The sequence below is a fragment of the Coloeus monedula genome (assembly GCF_965178545.1).
Source record: "Coloeus monedula genome assembly, chromosome: 7".
NCBI lineage: Eukaryota > Metazoa > Chordata > Aves > Passeriformes > Corvidae > Coloeus > Coloeus monedula.
This window is the reverse complement of record NC_138787.1, coordinates 28,278,125-28,296,509: the sequence shown is the minus strand read 5'-3', so window position 1 is coordinate 28,296,509 and position 18,385 is coordinate 28,278,125. Positions and strand designations below refer to the sequence as shown.

Below are 18,385 nucleotides of genomic sequence, written 5' to 3'. Positions count from 1 at the left end.
AACTGGGCTGTTCATCTGAACTCTTCTAACAGGGCTGCAAATTTTCTTGCCAAAGTTGCATCCAAAAAATTGTCCAAAACATTGCTCTTACACAGCTGTCTTTGACAAAGTATGAGTAAAAATTAAGTTTAAAATCAAATACATTCAAGCTAATTCATTAACCATGACTGATTAACAGGTCAGTAGGTAATTTATGTTATATGACTTACCTAATACTAAACACTATTACCACTGAACTAAAGAAGAGATTCCCTTAATTCTGGTGTAAGAAAGCCTCAACTCCCACATTTTAGTGCCCATTTCCTAAGCCTGTAATTGCAGACAGCACATGCAGACTCTGATGGTCTTAAATGGGTAAGACTGAAATGCATCTCCTCAGGTTAATCAGTTTGAGATAAGGGAGGGCTAGGATGCTCTTGTTATTATAAACACCAAGATTTTTATAAAACCTTTTACTCCAATCACAGAATGTGACTGGAGTAAAATCACTTTTACTTTTAGAGCCAATCACTTAGCATTCATTCATTCATTCATTCCTGTCAACTCTCACAGCTTTTAAGTGGTTGGCAGACCTGCCAACATCCTGACATCAGATTCACACAAAAGTTTTATTTATAGATCTCTTTAAATAAATACCAAAAAATAGACCTTAAGAAAACACTTGGACCCTACAGCCAATCAATCAATAGTACAGCAATGGTAAGAAAATCCTTTTTCCTCAGTAGCACACAGGCATTAATTAATACTTCATAACACTAACTGTAGGAACAAACTGTAGGAAAATCCCTATTTGTGATTGGTAAAATGCAGGTGATGAGTAATGCTGTATTACCTGCTAGTCAGTCATGTTGTAACACAGTATCCCTAGCTGCAAGGCAGAACAGTGATGCCAAACTGCAGCATGTTCAGATCACAAACCTGTGTCACCTTGGTCTTGCCAGGCTCCTTATATAAGCAATGATTTGGGTTAGCTAAGTAAGCTACCTCGAGATAAATGGAGTCAGTATTTGCTCAGAGTATCAGATATTGCTGGGAAGAGTTGTGTTTGTAGCCCCAAATCTATTAGAAATTCCAAGTTCCCAATTTACCAGTTGAAATGTCTGCATTTTTATGTTAAGTTTCTGAAAATCACGGAAAGCCCTGCCCCTTTGAAGTTTCTCTGTGTGTGCACCTGTGTAATTACAACATTCCCCTCCAACCACTGCTATCCTGACCATGCTGAAATAATAGTTGGTTATTTGGAACCATTTAGATTTTAGGGGACACACTCACCACATGTTATTTACTTGTTACTTGCTGTGATGGCTCGGGAGGAATCTAAGGATGGTATTCAACATGCAGTGCTGGAAAACTGTAAACTTATTCCAGTTTTGGGAGGCATTCAAGATGACAGTTCGCAGAGCTCCTGAACCCAACGGGAAGAGTCAAATATCAAACATGCCTAAGAAAATGCTACTGCATTCTGTCTATTTACAAACCCAACACATGTAGCTGGTGAATGCCAGCTCAGCTGCTGAGCAAACAGATGAATAGCAAGTGCCAAGTTTCCACACACAGTCCTGACTTTGTGCAGGAAGCAGACTGTTGCAGCCATTGCTTCCCTTTTCCTGCAGGAACTTTGCTGGCAACTGCATTATTAATCCAGAATAAGACATTTGATATTCAAATTGGGAATCTTCTACCTTTTAATAAGCAGTAAGGCTCAGACTTACAAGTATAAAAAAAGCCAATACTCAACTGGAAGTAGCACTGAGAGCTGAAGGGCTGGGAGCAGGAATGCTGCGCCTGGTCCGGGACAGCGGCTCCACTCACCCGGCAGTGCGGGAGCGGGACCTGCCCGCGCTGCGCCGGGGGCTGGCTGGAGGGGCACCCGCAGCACCTGCCACCAACCCTGGAATCCTGGCTCTGGAGGCAATGGCTACAAATCACTGCCTGCAGAGCCACTCTGGTGTGTCAGTCCAACAAGCTTTCTCTGGTCCCTACATTTCTCTATTAAGGCCTCGGGGGTTTTGAGAAGTGGCAGTGGGCCATGTAAAATCCACATGGCTTCTCCCTTAACACTCATTCAGCATCTTGCAAAAAAGAGCACGAAAGTAACAGCAGCATGAATGCCTTGGTCTGAATGCAGCAGCCTTGCTGGGCCCAGATTACTTGCACAACCCATAGTGGTTTGGTCCAAACCTCTGTTTATACTGAGACACGTGCACACAGCCAGTGGGCAGAAATGAAGTTGTGCATACAGGTTCCAGAACCAATTTTCACATTTAAGTTTGTTTCTAAGAACACATGCATACAAATATCTATACAGAGCAGCACTATGCAGAAAGCATCGTCCAATCCCAATCATAGGTACAAACCTCTTCCTAAGAAAGATCCCAGTTGTTTCATCTGTGTTTCCCTGTGAGATGTGGGATTCATCATCTTTGTTTCTCCTCCCTCTGACTCTGCATTACTTTTTTCACAGGCTGTATCCCCAGGGTCCATTTGATGACACTGCTGCCCAGGGCTCAGATGATCTCTGAACTGTACACAGTGTACCCCAAGCTTCACCTGAGCACCCAAAGACCTTCACCAGCTCTGTGGAGTGTGTGCTCTTACCTTCCTTCTACAGAGAAGTGAATTGCTAACAGAAATTTTTCATCCTTTTTTCTTGTTTTCACCCTATTCTTTCTATTATTTGTTCCACATGTAACTATTAGATGATGCTTGGAACAGGATTCAAAGGGGTGTTAAGAACTGATCTAGTTGTACCCTCATACTGCAAAAATACCTGGTAAGTAATCCTGAAGCACAGCATCTGGAAAAAACACCCAGAAACAGCATGAAGAGAAACAAGAAAATTCTTTTCCTTTCTAGTCCTAGAAGACAATAAAACTAATCGATAAGCAGTTCCTGAAGTAAGGCGCACTCACTCCTTCACAGCTTTGGCTTTTAAAACACACAGATCTCTAGTCTAAAATGCATGTATTTGAGTCATGAAATGAAATGATCAGTGTCAAATGTGGGACCTCTGCTGTATTCTGCTAATGCTACAAGCTGTTTGGCAGGTTAATTTGCATTTTCCTGGTTGCAGTGAGCAGCAGCTCAAATCCAGTCTACGTAGCTGGTCACTGATGGGACTAGATTTTCATGCTTTCCAGGTACTGTAACAGGGTGTGCAAGGATTACTAAGGGGGTTAAGGCCAAAAAGGAGAGTATGTGTTGGTAAAACAAAGGAAAACCAGAGTGAATAATTACACAGAAGAAAACGTCCTTGGCTGTACGGGACAGTGACCACCATGGAGAGCCCTGTGCACGGCACAGCCACGAGGTGGCCCTGTGAGTTCTCCTCATCCCTGCGCTGTTCATTATTCCACAGCCGTCAGGGCCCTGCGCTCACACCCCACAGCTCCGAGACACCTTCCAGCAGCACCAGAGCCAGCTCAGGGTAAGGAACAACTAACCCAGCACGAACAGAACACAACTATTTTCTTTTCCTCAGTTCAGAACTAGCTCCAGTGCGACATTCCGCTTCTCCTGAGGGAGAAGATCAAATGTGCATGTGGTTTTACATCCCGGTTCAGGCTGCAATTCCAGTTAGATTGCAATAAATGGAGAAGTCTCTTCCTGGATCCTGGCAAACCAGCCGGCTGTCTGACTCCCGTTCAGCATGAGTTTGATCCCAAGCAAGTCTTTTGTAAGGATCCCTTGGAGATATGTTAGAAGATTTGCGTTTTTACAAGGTGAGAGTTTCAGAAACTCCTTCTTCTAGAGTTCAGTGGTGAGCAAACATTTTGTTCTTATTGTAGCATCCTCAGTAACTGGGCTAAACAGGGGGGAAAAAACAAGGCTCTGTAAACACACTCCTCCAGAAAGGTTTGCCACGATGTATTACAAGAGATGAGTATTGCTTTAAAGAGCATTCATGGCTATTCCCCTTGTAACTTAATGAGACAATGGACAAACTTTCCTAATGGACAACTGCAGAAGAGCAAACCGAATCAAATTCACACGGTGCAGCAGCAGCACCACTGCCATTCTTTTAAGATGGTCACTGCAAGGCCTGATGATCTCTGCCATCATGCTGCCTCACCAGCACGGCAGAATGGAATAGCAATGGAAAAGGCCTCTACCAATCTGGTTTTCTGACACCCTTTCAGCTTGGAAATAACTGGGGGGCATCTCTCTTCACCCCCACCAATCCTCTGGAAGGTACTGAAACACTGTAAATAGATTTCTCAGAAAATTTTTCTGTACCATAACTTTAGTCCAGTATTAGAACATGTGAGCAGATAAGGGAAGAAACTGAAGTGCAATTATAATATACACACATCAGCTTATTTGTAGTATTTCAAATGCTATAAAGTGAGACAGAACCACAGTTTATTAGCACAGCAGAACAAGGCACTGTGTCTAAATGACCCCTGTAACTATGTCAGTGGAAGTAATGAGTGCCCACACAGACTTGTGGAGTGAGCTGAGGAGACCTCACCTCGCAAGGACTTCAGGTGTCTGCTGGGATGGTGTCAGTCCAGCTGAGGACATCAGGGTCTCCGTGCTGCCTTTCACTGCCTTCAAAGATAAGGCAACATTATTTCCCAAAGGCCCGTTGGAAATCAGTCCCGTCTGAATGGGGGAGAATGAAAGAAGAAACTCAAAACACCTGCCAGGATGCTAACTTTTCAATATGATTGAAAAGAAACACCTGCTAACTTCTCAATATGATTTACTTACAACTGGCAAAAATAGGATTCATTAACCTCCAGTCTGGGCTTTACTAAATACAAATTCTTTAAGAAGTTTTATGGCATTTACCTGCAGTGCAATACAGCAAAAATGAAGTTGAACTATCAACAGGGTATATTGCCTGATTTACTCCAGCTGAATTAGTTTGCTTTACTTTTGATCTGGTACTTTATAGACCTTCAAATTATATTGTATTTTACTATTTAACTTGAACTCCCGTTTCCTAATCATGACAAAAGCTTTCTTTTTCTCTTTGTTAAGAAATAGTCAAGTAACTCACTGGCACTATCCACCTCGGTGTTACAATGGGCTGGGAAGATACCTACAAAAAGCAAACAAAAGCTCAATGAAAAGGTTGAAAGTAGCTGAGAACATTCTCAAAATAGTATTGCCTCCCAAAACAACACTTCCCCCAAAACAATCCCAGATATTTGTCCCTCGTTAGCCTTTGAATCACACTAGTGATTAGCAGGAGATGTGGCACCCACTGAGCACAGAGCCAGACACTCACTGGGAGCAGTTTCAGCTCAGTGCTCCCTTGCAAAGGAAGGAATCCCTCACCTTTTAGTGCTTTGTTGGAAACCTTAACCCAGAGCACACAACTGTTAAGAGTTTAAAGGCCCTGCTTCTTCCCCCTTTCTATTGGTGCATGCAATATAGCTCCATTTTTCCAACACAGATTTTAAGAGATTTCTTTTTATCTATATAAAAGGGTTGATTTGTATTAAAAGTTTACTTTTCAAGTATTTATTTTTTGTGTACATCTGTATATATACAGACATATGTACACATGTACATACACCTTCCCATATAATTTCTGAAGCCTTATGTATCTCCAAAAGTGTGAGAAGCAGGCTGGCACTTGAAGGTCCTACTAAAACAGTACTAGAGGTTCCTGTGGCACAGATACAAATTCACTCTTCAGGTTCTTTCATTTCCCCTACAAAGCTGTAAAGTCTACATCCCTACACCAGCCACCCTGCCGGTAGGGGCCATATGAGCAGCAATCCCTGTCCATCCCTTCATTCCACTGCTGCAGATCCAAGATGCTGCAGACAAACACTAAAGCCAGAGCAGAGTTCATGAGTAAAAACCACTGTTACGTGCAAAGGAAGAAGTCTGGGTTTGAAATACATTTACCCGAGGTGTGGCTTCTGTAAAGTCAATTAGATTCTCTGGCAGTGATGTTAAGGAAACGTCCTGGTCATCTGGAGTGCTCTATGGAATAAATCAGTTTTGAATTGAATTCCCAGTAGTAACCACATAGGTCTACTGAATACTCTAGTGGCTTCCTGAGTTATAGACCAGTATCTTTAATAAACACCACTTTTTATCAGGCCCATTTTTTCAAGTCTTTCCATTTGATCTTTTTTTAATGGCCTTTTAATTTCCCTTATTCTCATCAAGGTACTGGAAACAACATCATTCCCATTGTACGCAAGCAGTGAAACTGTCCCTTCACCACTGCAAAGGTGGGGTACTGCACCATTTGAGATGTCAGCAAGGTCTGTGAGTGGGGTGTTTGAACTCATAAGGTGAAATTATGACTATTCAGCGGGATCAACTATATAATACGGTTTAGAGGCACAAGAGCTACAGAGCAGGGTGCTTTAGTCACCCAGAACAAGTTGTCAAGTCTGCTCAAGTAAAGGCAGCATAGGTCCAATGCTATTGGACTCTGCTTTTCTTTTGGAAAGGGACAAAAGAAAGTTTAATCCCCTAATTTGTGCTCTTCATGGAATCCAGTTAAAAATTACCTTAAGGAACCTAGAATGTAACAAATGAACTTTGAATTTAAACTTATCCTTCTGTGGTCCTTTTGATGGGAACTGCCTGTGCCAGAATTTCATCCCTACAGTCTCCTTACAGGAGCACAAAATCGTTGGGCTGTAAAGGGCTCCCCACCAGTGTAAGAAAAACCATCAGTTTAGAAAAATAAGAGTCACACCAAGAACCTGAAAGGACAGGCAGAAATGGCCTTTGGAAAGATCTGTGCAGTGTCCCTGCCTGCTTTAGAAAGCACTCTCTGGCATTCCTCAGTCCCTGGCATTCACAGAGTTATGAGAGGCATGCAGCAAGGTCTGCTGGGCTTGCCTGGAGGCATCGGGAGCTCAGAATGTGACACAGAAACCTTTCAGACTGGCAGGTGGTGATACCTTTGAAACAGCAGCCTCCTCAGCTGGAGCCAGATTAGCTGGAATTAGCAGGTCCTCGTGGTTAGAGTCAGCATTGTCCTCGTTCAACATACTACTGGAAGAGGAAAACATTCTCATTAGCACCCTGCCTGGATAGCGCAGAACAGTGCTGCTTCCCAGACAGCCCAAAACCTTGACACCAGTTCCACTGAGGCAGACAAAAGACTGATGTTTGTATGTTAACACAAATGCCTTCCAACAGCCTCCACAGATTACTGCTCTCTCTCATAGCTCCAGCTACAGCTGTGTATAGACCCAACAGTATCGATGTCTTCTATCTCAATGGAGTTTCTTCAGCCCTTGAGTCTAATTTGCCTGAAGCCTTTCCTGTCATCCTCTTATCTTCCTCTTTAGAGCCAGGGGCAGCAGGATGTCAGGAATCTCAGTCCTTTCAGAAGATGAGAGAGATTCACTTGCTGCTTGCAAGGATACTCACCCTGAGGCCTGGCCTGCACCGATTAACTGCCGCAACAATAATTAAAAATGCATCCATAAACCTGTTTAGTTAGATGTAGCCTAAATGCTCAGCAACTGCTCCTCATCTTTTCAGACCTCTTCATGATAATCTCCACGTGGTCCCCTTACTCCCAGAAACATGTTTTTCCAGAATCACTTACGGAACAAAGGTGTTTGAAGCAGGGATTGCTCTCAGCAGCTCTCTTGGATCTTGAAATACCGGACTGGTTGCTGGGGGACTGCTCTGTGATTTACCTGACAGGAGAATGTTCCTGGCACAAACCAACAGAAAAACAAAACAGAAAACAGTTACAACCTTCCATGGAAAGCTCTTTATGAATCACTTGTTAGAGCACAGTTTTGGGACTGCTAATGTACATTTTATTTACAATATTACCCTCTGCTCTTTGAGGTCTGACATGTGCATCTTCCCAAATGGACAAGAAATTAGATGTTGTAATCTTTTAAACTTTTTCAATGCCTGCAATTCCACTGGACCCTGAAATAATTTAGTATTTAGTAATTCTCAGGAAAACTACTGTCACGGGTTTGTACACCATTTTTTTTCTCCACTAGAAAACAGCTACTGTGAAGAGACACATCCCCTCTCCCCACACTGAAGCTGTTCATATTTCAGAAATAATTAATGATTGAAATTGCTGTTGCACCAATGGTTATCAAGTATGGGAGAATAAAGAGCATCTGTATTACCGTGTATATAATAAAACCCAGCAATTACAAACCTGGTTTTCATGTCAAAACCACTTCATAGTCATGAGGGTAAGGTACCCTATGCAAGGTAAAATGCAATGATGACTGAGCTACTGGCAGACCACACCGAACTGCAGGTTCTCAGTTCTGTACTGGGGTAACTACACCACATGTTTCTTACAAATCTCTTTAGTACCTGGCAGCAGCCTCCTGAATATTGGAATTCTTGACACCTGTCATGCTGTCATCTTTTCCAACCTGAGAGGAAGAAATGGACAGAGACATACATTTCTGATACCTGTTTCCATCTTGTGTCAGTTCTGAGATACACAGTAAAGCTGAGTGTCTCTATCCCAGCACAAAAACGTTCTGTTCATCTATAGCTCAGGGACTTAGAACATCAATCCTATGTGACAACTTCAGTGCAGAAATAAAAATAATTCACCAACATAGCCAAAAAAAATACCATTATTTGCTAAGGAATACACTACAACATGCAAGAAGCACAGTCTTAGTGACAGAGTAATTGCTTGATTAGAAGGCAACCTTTGGAGGTTACCTGTCTCAATGACCACCCAAACCACTTGGCTCAGGGTCTTGTCCTGTTACCTGTTGAGTATCATCAAGGACAGAAATTCCTCCTTGGGCAACCATTCCAGTACAGGACCATTATCACTGTGAAGAAAGGCTGAAAATCTTTCTGACTCTACCTCGGACAGGCTCTTGGAACACCCTTATCTGCAAGGCACCTTCTCCAACATCGGGCAGTTGAAGAGAAATAGAATATTTGAGAGCGTCACAGCCCTGTTCAGTTGAGTATTTACCTTGTGCCCTGCTTCTGCCTGGGCCTTCAGGATATTGCTTTTGAGATCTGCTGGAAGCCACTTTGCTGCTACGATTGGGCTCTCGATTGCGTTGTTAAGACATTTATCTGTCAACTTCACCACTTCGTCCTAGACATGAAAACATCTTTATCAGAAGCAGTTTCCACACGGACAAGTCTGGGCTGAAGTTTATCAACATCTCTAAATAACGACAAGGCTCTGAAGCCCAAGAAAAGTCAGGAGATTTATACTGAAATGAAAACGCCAATTTTTTCCTTTATTTTGGAATTCAGTTGTAAAGTCACAGCAACACAAAGTAAAAAAAAGCACAATGCTTAAATGTGGATATGCAAAATGCTGTGCTAAAAATACAGTGTGCAAGAAATGAAGTACATCCTAAAACTGCAGCCTAGTTTACTGATAGGAGATCAATATAACAGCCACTATATCATTTCAGTACATCCCAAGTTGATAATTTACTCTCAAATGCAAGTTAGGAAGATTTTTAATTTAAAATCCACTTACAAATTAGAATAAGAGTTTAATTAAAGTGCTACTAACCACCTCTCCCACCACTGATTATATCAGAGCAAACTGGCAGCCAGATACACAATGAAGAGAAATAAGAATGAGATACCTTTCACTACAGTGTATTTCATTATGTGCAGCGCATTTCTTAATTATAAAATGTTAATTAAGCTTTCAATCTACTAATTGCTATTTGATTAATGGCAGAAGTTAATTAGCTGAGTGAAAACTAAACCCTGTGACCTTCCTTCTGAGGGTATGACTCAGCAGGGGGAGACAGAGTCCTGCTTTCCTCACCATATGCCACGGTCTATGGCAGGCTCTTCCCAGGAGGGAAGTGCTGCAGGACTGCCCGGAGCAGGGACAATCCTGCTGCACTCCTGCTTGCACTAACTACAGCGCGCCCAGGAGGAATGAAGCCCATCAAAGAGAGAGAGAGAGAGAGAGAGAGAAGTGCAGAGAAGTTAAAAAGAGTTGAACACCTGTCCCCCCACTGCTCTCCATCCACCTTCAGCTTGTTACATTCCCTGGAAACGCTGGTGAGAACTTGTAGTTATTTGGTCTTTCGAGAGGGGAAAAACACTGCCTTTTTTTCTCTCCCTCTAAACCATCTTTAGCGATATCCAAATAGGATCTTAAGAGACTATCTAAAGGAGAATCTGTTTTCAAATTTTGACCCCAGTCAGCAATGAACTTCACAAAATATTCAAGGGTCACTGTCAACATAAAAAGCCATAAGGACCAAAAACCAAGTGCTGCTAATGACTATTGCCAGCAGATATTAAGAGGTGCACCTTCACGTAATTCATGAAGACTAGCAATTATTAGACACTGAAGTACTTTCATTTTAGAGAGGCTCCTGGAATTGCCAAAAGGAATAATAACAACCAAATTATTATTATTTTTACAGCTGCAGCACCCAACCGCGATAATCTTTAAGTCTTTACACTGGACCTCACTGAACCGGATGTTGTGTGTAACAGCACCTGCACAGCATTTTGAATGCATTATTCCACTAATACATTAAACCTCATCATTTTAACTGAGCACATCAGTACACTGGTGCTTGAAGTACCATTTTATTTAACTTCCTCTCAGCTTCCTCCACCTTAAATTGGACAATCAATTTAATTAGGTCACTCTAGTCTATTAACAATTAGACTCCCTACTTTTGAAAAGCTTAGTACTATCACAGAATATTTTAATTTAGTAGAGTGTAAGTTTCATACCATCAAGGAACTATTTCCCTCAATATTAATGATCCATTTTTCTCAACCCTGTCTATTTTGTACTTGAAAAAAGCATAGGTGTCTTAAGAGGTTTTTTTTAATGAAAAAAGCATGCAGATAGAGGGGAAAGCATCTGGCACCTGCTAACCCCTCAAGATGTTTAATTTACAAGACATTTCAGTTGTTCACACCAACAGTAAAGCTGCTGGAGTTTATCATTATTCTAGCTCATTACAAATGTTTGTTGTTTCCATGGACTAGACAAACTACACTTGTACTGTGTTCTTCAATCAAAACATGAAACCAGGCAGAGATGCAAAAAGGCAAGGAGAGACTGAAGACAGTAACAAGGCGTATGATCCCAATCCTTTGTGCTTTTGAGTCGTCTTCCTGGTACCACTAAAAATCACTTTGTGCAGGAAGATGGAGCCTAATACAGGCACATTTTGGAGCAACTTCCATGTATCTACAGATCACAACAAATTCAGAAAAAGTAAACCCTCATGGCCTTGCATTTCTGACTCCGGAGCAGACTTTGAACATGGGCAAACAGGGTGAACCTTTATTGTTCATTTCCCTTCAGAAGCTGATGAAAGCAGAGCGTTGGTGTATTTAAAGCTATTTGCTCTCTTTGTCAGATCTGGTCACTGCACCAGTGAAAGCTGGGAAAGGACAAAGTCGCATTCTTCCATCCCAACAGATTTTGGCAGTGAGCAGCAGGGAAGAATGAAGCCATTCATTCCCTCGCTTCCTCTTTTTCTCTAGGAGAACAGGAGTAGCTAAATAAATATTTCCCTATCAAAGAAATCAATCAGGATTGATTGATTGCAAGTATAGAATTACATAAAGATGACTGTCAGGCCACCTCTGTCCCCCGACAGAAAACAGTTAAAGATTTTTAATTAACAAAGCTGAAGTGAGTTGGCATAAAACAGTGTAATGAAGTCCAGAATGCAGCTCTGCCTTCTTAAGTAGAAAGATAACACTTCACCCTAATGCATTTTACCAAACCTCTTATGCACTGTAACAGTTTCTACATAGGTAAGTATGTTATGCACTGGTAAACCTCAAGTGAGATGAGATGTGCTGAAATTTGTAATCACACAGGTTCAGAGAGAATGCTGCAATACTGCATTCCCTCTGAAGTAACAGCAAGCCCCAGGATCTAAGCTTATTGCAAGGTTTTAGTGGATATATTGCAGTCCCATGCAATTCTGCCAGAAGAGGATACCACAAACACCTCTTTTACTAAAAGATTAAAGAAGAAAAGTAACTACAGGAGAAGAGCCCATAGGTATATTTTATAACCAACACCATAAATGAAAGCTTCTATTTTTTTCTAAAGCAATTTCTAATTTTTTTCTATTTTTTTACTTTTTCTTCAAAGGCAGGAAACAAAGTAGTTTTAATAGTGACTTTTAGGTCACTCTTTTCAGGACTGACTTCCAAACCATTAACCTTTCCTCTCTGAAGGGTGTGCTCATTTGGTGCTACTGTAACCTACATGTCTTTGCAATCTGAAGCATTGGGAATTTCAAGTATGCAGAGAGTCTCTAATCTTTGTCTATCTTTTTTAAACAAAGACTCTCAAGTGACTTCTTAGTAAGCTACATCATAGGCAGAGAAGTTTTATTCTATCTCTTCTACCCAAAAAACCCTCAGATGATCTACTCTTACGTTTTCCTAATATAATTTACACTTCCTTCTTGAAAGCTGAGCTCTCTTTTACCCACTTACTGGCATACTGTTAATCCATAATTCTCTGTTATGCAAATGTTCTTGCTCTCTAATCAGGTTACTATTCCCCCAGTATCTATAACCTCTAAAGTTACTTGGCACCTCATGTGACAGCAGCTGGATGACTGTGACTGTACTGCATTGGCAGCTGTTTGTTAGATTAGCTCATTACAGGAATCTTAGCTTGCTTACTATAAATCAGCCACGATTTAAAAACCACTGAAATACTTTTGGTCCGTTCTCTTCAATTAACCAACTAAATGTTTTTCCCCTCTCTGTCTGAACTAAAGTGGAGCTCAACAGGCTAAAATATTCTTAAATAAACTGTGTTCATTTGCTTTAGTTTATGTAGAAGCAGTGTTTCAGCATAACAGGACCTACAGGCTACTGACTAATCTTCTTAGAGACCTGGTAATCTTTGTAATGCACTCAGCAAGCAGAGAGGTGCACCAGGCAGCCCTGACAGCAGCCCTTAAAGGGGACATGAGCCAAGCAGCCTGCAGCACCACCCACAGCAGCCGCCTTCTCTCACATGGAGGTGAAGAACAAATGCTTAGGAGTGGGCTTAGCTCAAACACCCACTGCTAAACACCTCCTGGCACCTGGCTCCTGTTAGTATTGAGGCAGCAAGAAAAATCATAGCTGCTTCACTCAAAGTTAGGTAAATCCTCAGGTCTCCCTACAAGGGAGGGTAGTCCCGAGATAACACTGCCAGGTGTTTCACTCTCTCTGCTTGCCCAAAACACATAAATCTCCCAAAGCTTTTGCATCAGAGAAAGCAGAGTAATGAAAACTAAATTTCACATTTTTTAAAGCTCATTAAAAAAATCCAGAAGAATATCCTGTGTGAGGGTAGTTGTCTGATAACCAGTGAATCTATCAAAGTTCACTGCTGTTGTAAGGGAGGATCCTGGCCTCTCCATCCCTTCTAGCAACACTACTTATTTTCACTATGGCTCTGGCATTTCTTTGACCCCTTCCATGAACCTATTTAACTCACTATTTACCAACTTAAAGAACAAACTAAAAACCTAAAGAAACCCAGCACATCAACAAAAAGTTCAAAACAAAAGCAGGAAAAAAAATTGTTTGCCAGTTTGCAGATACATTTGTTCACTGAAACCTGCAATGATTCCTGCAGGTGACAGAGGAGAGAGGGAAGCTGGGGAAGAAAGAGTGAAGAGGAAGGAGGGAGAAGAGAGCCCTCGCCCTGTTCAGGGCACTCAGGCTTGTACTTTGGCTCAGCTGCCATGAAGTGCAGCCTGATTTGCTCAGAGGGATTTGAGAGCAGTAAATCAAACCACATCACTCCTCTCTATGTAAACACAGAGCACGAACACCTACATCAGAGAGCAGGTACAAACTGGTTACTTAACAGGAGGGATGGATCATCAGCAAACCTGACTCAAAACAAAATGTCAAAACAACCTTCTCGGAATGGAAAAATGCCAGCAAAGCAGCTCAGCCCTTCCAAAAAGAGAGTGAACTACACAATACCATGCAGGTAGTAACCTACAGATAAAGACAACTGAGAAACATTTCAAGTGTTTATGACTTTTATTCCCACTAATTTTAGAAAATCTCACCAGGCTGCAGTCTCCACACACATGCACTTCTATGCCGATCTTTATTTCGCTGCCCCCTCACACACAGGTTTATATACCATAAAGCATCTGTATTTCCTTTACTATCCCCCAGTATTACTCACTCATAGTCTTAAAAGTCTTGCAAACAGACCAAGGCAAGTGGAAGACTTTTCAGAATGATCTGAACAAAATTCAGGGCCATAGCAGAGAGCACGAAGGCCAAGTACCTGTATGTTTATGTTTACGTTGGGACGCTCAGTTGGCACGGGGCTGCTGCGCTCTGTCTCCAGCTGTTTTAGTTTTAGGAATGTGTCTTCAAATACTGAAAAAGACAAAAAAGCTATCATCATCCTAATGTTACTGTGGAGTCATTTGACTTGCAATTTGCATTATTCCTGAATACTAATTATATAATTTGGAAGTTGTGCAAAAAAGCATAGGGATTGGAGAATCTACTCGTTCAAGCTTCAGTGCAAATTTCAAGCATGCAGACTGTGTGCACCAAATCACAGCACTCTGCACTCCTGTGAGCTCATTTACCCAGCCATCCTCACAGTGAGGGAGCAAACACAGAGTCAATTGCTTAGATGGTTGCACTGCACTGTATTTGTGGACACAGTCACATCCGATGAAGAACTGACTTTTCCCTTGTATCTCTGTCCTTGTTGTTCCAGTAATGGGTAAAACTGTCCTTATGGATATAATCTAAGGGAGCTTCCTAAAACAGTTCTGCATTCTTTGTAAGGAAACAACTGCATATCAACCTCATAATTTAATCTTGATCTCACACAATATAATAGGAAAAAATCTGTCAGTTTGCTTACGATTAGAATCTGCTTTTTCCGCAGCAATTTCCTTCGTGTCAGAAGGAGGGCAACTAAGAGCCTCTTCTGAATCTCCTGTTGCCAAGCCAACAACTGGACGGCCCACAGCATCATCCACACAAGTTTCTGGCAACTCTGTGCTGTCTAGCAAATCAACAAGAGGTATGCTGCAAAGGCAGAAAGATGGGCAGAGAGACGCACAATCATGTTACCACTCTTCCTGTAACAAGAAAAAGCTTTAACACATGCAATTTCTTTTTTCAAGCTGTCTTCTGCTGACCAGACACAGTCTAGAAAAACTGTTTCAGGTAACTAAGACATTGGCTTTCAGTGAGCTTAAAAAACAAGAAAAAGGCAACATTTCTTGTCTGTATAAGTGACTTCATAACGGAACAGGTCCGTGTTGCCTGCTGTGTCATCACATAGCAGTTGGAAAAGTGAAGAGAGAAGGAGGGAAGCTTTTATCCATTAAATACACTTTTTGGAACAAACATTTGAAGTTTTTCTAACAAACTCAAGGTATCCTTTAGGATTTTTACAAGAGAAAAAGAAAGTTAGGGGGAGGGAAGTTGGTACCACAAAAAGCTGTTTGTGCAGCACTTCACCCAACACTTGTAAGCAAAAGAGAGGGCAGAAGGGTGCACTGCCCAGGTCTGCACTGACACTGTTATGGTCAGGCGTACCTAGAGCCAGTTTCAGGTTTGTTAACTTAGGCAGAGCTGTGAATGAAACCTTAACAGCCACAGTGTTTTAAGTCAACCATAGCATGTACTCTGTACCCTGCCAGGATCACTTCTTTCACCTCCTCTGGTTTCTGATGGAAACATCTCCTTTTTATTTTCCCCTATGAGCTGTATTTTCAATGAACAAGTAAAAATAATTATAAAACCAAAAATGATATTATGATGCTTATGTTGTGAAAGCAGTCAGGAATCTCATACATCTCTCTCTAAAGCATGGGAACAGCTAAAGCTATCCTAACAGCAAACTAACAAACACAGAAACCACTGCTGCACAATGCAATGGTTAATCAGACAGCCTGTGCACACAACTACAGCTTTACTGCTGCCCAGTTCAGTCAACAATCACCCTCAGAGTTTGGCTGCAATACTGGTTTAAGAAGAAAAATCTACCAATCCGTTCTGCAAGTCCTGTCCCAAATATGAGAACAATGATACCAAGCCCATACTCACCACAACAGAACCTACCCTCATGCACAGACAAGTTTTCTACTTGACAGTTTAGACCAGCCTCTCCCTTACTACTACCAGGTTAATGCCTCATGCCTCTCTCCAGCCCCTGGAATCTGGAAGCAGTGCCCTATTGTCACTAGGGGCTCCAGGAAAAAACTCCTTCCCACCAGCTCAAGCACACAAAAGAATCCTTTCAATGTTAAATATATACCTCTGAAACAGATTACAGGATATCACAGTTTTAGTGCTAATAATGTACGAATCATTGTAAGTCAATTAATTGCTGAGGCCAACTGAGGCCACTGGCTTGATTCTCTTAAAGCAGTGGAATAAGAAGCTACTAGCAAAGCAAATAATAGGAAAATTTTTCAATCTCCTGTGCAGCCTCTCTCTGCACCACTAATGGGAAAAGGCAAACAGCAGACAGTTTTGCAGAAAGGGAATTATGGACACAGAGATTTAATTGTTAGAACTAACAGACAGGAATAGATGCTCTTCCAATTAAGGCAACAAGGAAAGTGAGACTGAATCCCATACCTTACTGATACACGAGGGAAGATGTTTTATAATCTTCACACGGAGACAACAATTTTCTTCCTATTTTCTCACAGTTTTCTGTAAATAGTCTCCAAAATCTTTAATATGACAACCGTAAGAAGGTCAGATTTTACCTACAGCATGGAGTTGCTGACACCATGACATTTTGAAGCAACTTGGCCAAGATAAACTCCAGGAAAAGTCCTAAGCCAAGATTCGAGTCGGAATTGACCCCATCTTGCCTTCAGACCCATTGAAACATCTCCTTAGCCACCCCGAGATGGGCAGTGAACAAGAGGAAAGAGGAAACTTGGGAGACCCTCAGCCACTGGAATTTGCATGCATGAGTTCTCGGAAGAGCATTAAAACCTTTGAAGCCTCCCAGACCCTTCACCCTCTTCAGTGCACCAGGAGGAAGACTACCAGGCAGGCTTCATAAATGGTCAAACTATGGAAGCAAAAAGCACAACAAACTTGAATCACTGCACAGAATTTCTGACACCTCTTATAAAACACCGACAAACTGGCACATCAACCATAAGGGAAATTATCAAAGACTTCTCTGGAAAAGTAGGGCTTCTACAACAGTCAGTTCTCTACTCAGGAATGGAACAGGCATTAGCCTTCCACATTCCTGCATTTACCCACATACAAAGGGATATTTTGAACTTTGCAAAGTAGTAAATGCCAGGTTTTATGTCTTCAAATCAATTTCTACCAGCATATTTTACAAAATACTCCCTGGGAAATGCTGATAAAATATACCAGGAATTCAAGCCATAAAAATAATTATGAATATAGGAATAATGAAGATAGTGCATGTAAAGGTTTGTCAACCCACTAATAAGTCATTACATGCTCAGGGAGCTCACACAGTCAAGGGAGCAGCTACTGCATTATCCCTTCTTTTTGCCTGACCAATATACTGGTATAAATATGTACCACACAGCATTGAATGTATAACACGACTGAGAAAGCTTGCAGTTACAAGTGCTGTGGGTTTTAACTTCCTAGTTGAAAAGCAAAGCAGTACTTCATGCTAGTTTGTGAAGTACAATCTTCAAAATACAGTCCTACAAAAGAGGTTGTTCTCTTGGAAACAATCTGATTTCCAACAGCATGGAGTACCATGTAAGCTCATTGATTTTTTCAAACTGGTAGTGACACAGATTAGTCTCTCACATAGACTCTGCAAGGTAGTACAACAGTATGAAATTCTTTGTTAATTTCCTTAATTTTGGGGCAACCAATATTGTAACTGAAAGTAAGAGCAGTAGTGAATTTGAGCCTTTTCAAATTGTTTTCTCCTAAACAAAAATGCAAAATATTAAAAAAAAAAAAAAAAGAAAAAAAGAAAAAAAGCTTTCTTTTCCAAGTGAGGAAAGCAAAAGGAAAAATTGTGGGGATGTAAGATCCTACAAATGGAGACAGCTCACATACACTCAGTTTCTAATCAAGCAAGTCCCATATTTCAAGACTTCTGCTGTCTTCCATTTGAGGATAATTCCAAATACTGACACAGCATAATATATAGAAGTCAACAACTACAGGAAAGGAAAGAAAACATGCTTAGGAAAACGTGCTGGCTGCAGAACCTTTGGGCATGTTAAGTAAGGATGTGTCACCACAGAAAGACATCCATGTGCTTCCTCATTGCAATTCACAGAAGACGGGACCTGTCCCTGTAAAAATGCAGCTTGGTGGTGGTGGTGGTACCAGTGTGATACAATTTCTTTGTCTGCTATTGAGAGCTGTCTCCCACCCTAATAGAGACCAGGATAGTAATTCTCCCCAAGCCATGAAGTCTTACCAATATAATACCAGCACAGAGGAAAATGGA

At 41.4% G+C, this 18,385-nt stretch overlaps 1 protein-coding gene across 1 annotated transcript in view; it reads right to left on the bottom strand.

Moving 5' to 3' along the window:
- Positions 1-3,378: 3,378 nt before the first annotated feature.
- Positions 3,379-18,385, bottom strand: part of EPB41L5 (erythrocyte membrane protein band 4.1 like 5) — a 50,470-nt gene continuing 35,463 nt past the window's right edge. Inside the window, exons 17-26 of the mRNA XM_082284796.1 lie at positions 14,816-14,982; positions 14,219-14,313; positions 8,912-9,040; positions 8,284-8,345; positions 7,538-7,648; positions 6,882-6,975; positions 5,866-5,943; positions 5,006-5,047; positions 4,472-4,605; positions 3,379-3,805 (exon numbers count right to left, since the gene is read on the bottom strand). Of these exons, the coding sequence (XP_082140922.1) occupies positions 3,748-3,805; positions 4,472-4,605; positions 5,006-5,047; positions 5,866-5,943; positions 6,882-6,975; positions 7,538-7,648; positions 8,284-8,345; positions 8,912-9,040; positions 14,219-14,313; positions 14,816-14,982 (970 nt within the window). The 3' untranslated portion in view covers positions 3,379-3,747. The remainder of the gene's footprint in view (positions 3,806-4,471; positions 4,606-5,005; positions 5,048-5,865; positions 5,944-6,881; positions 6,976-7,537; positions 7,649-8,283; positions 8,346-8,911; positions 9,041-14,218; positions 14,314-14,815; positions 14,983-18,385) is intronic.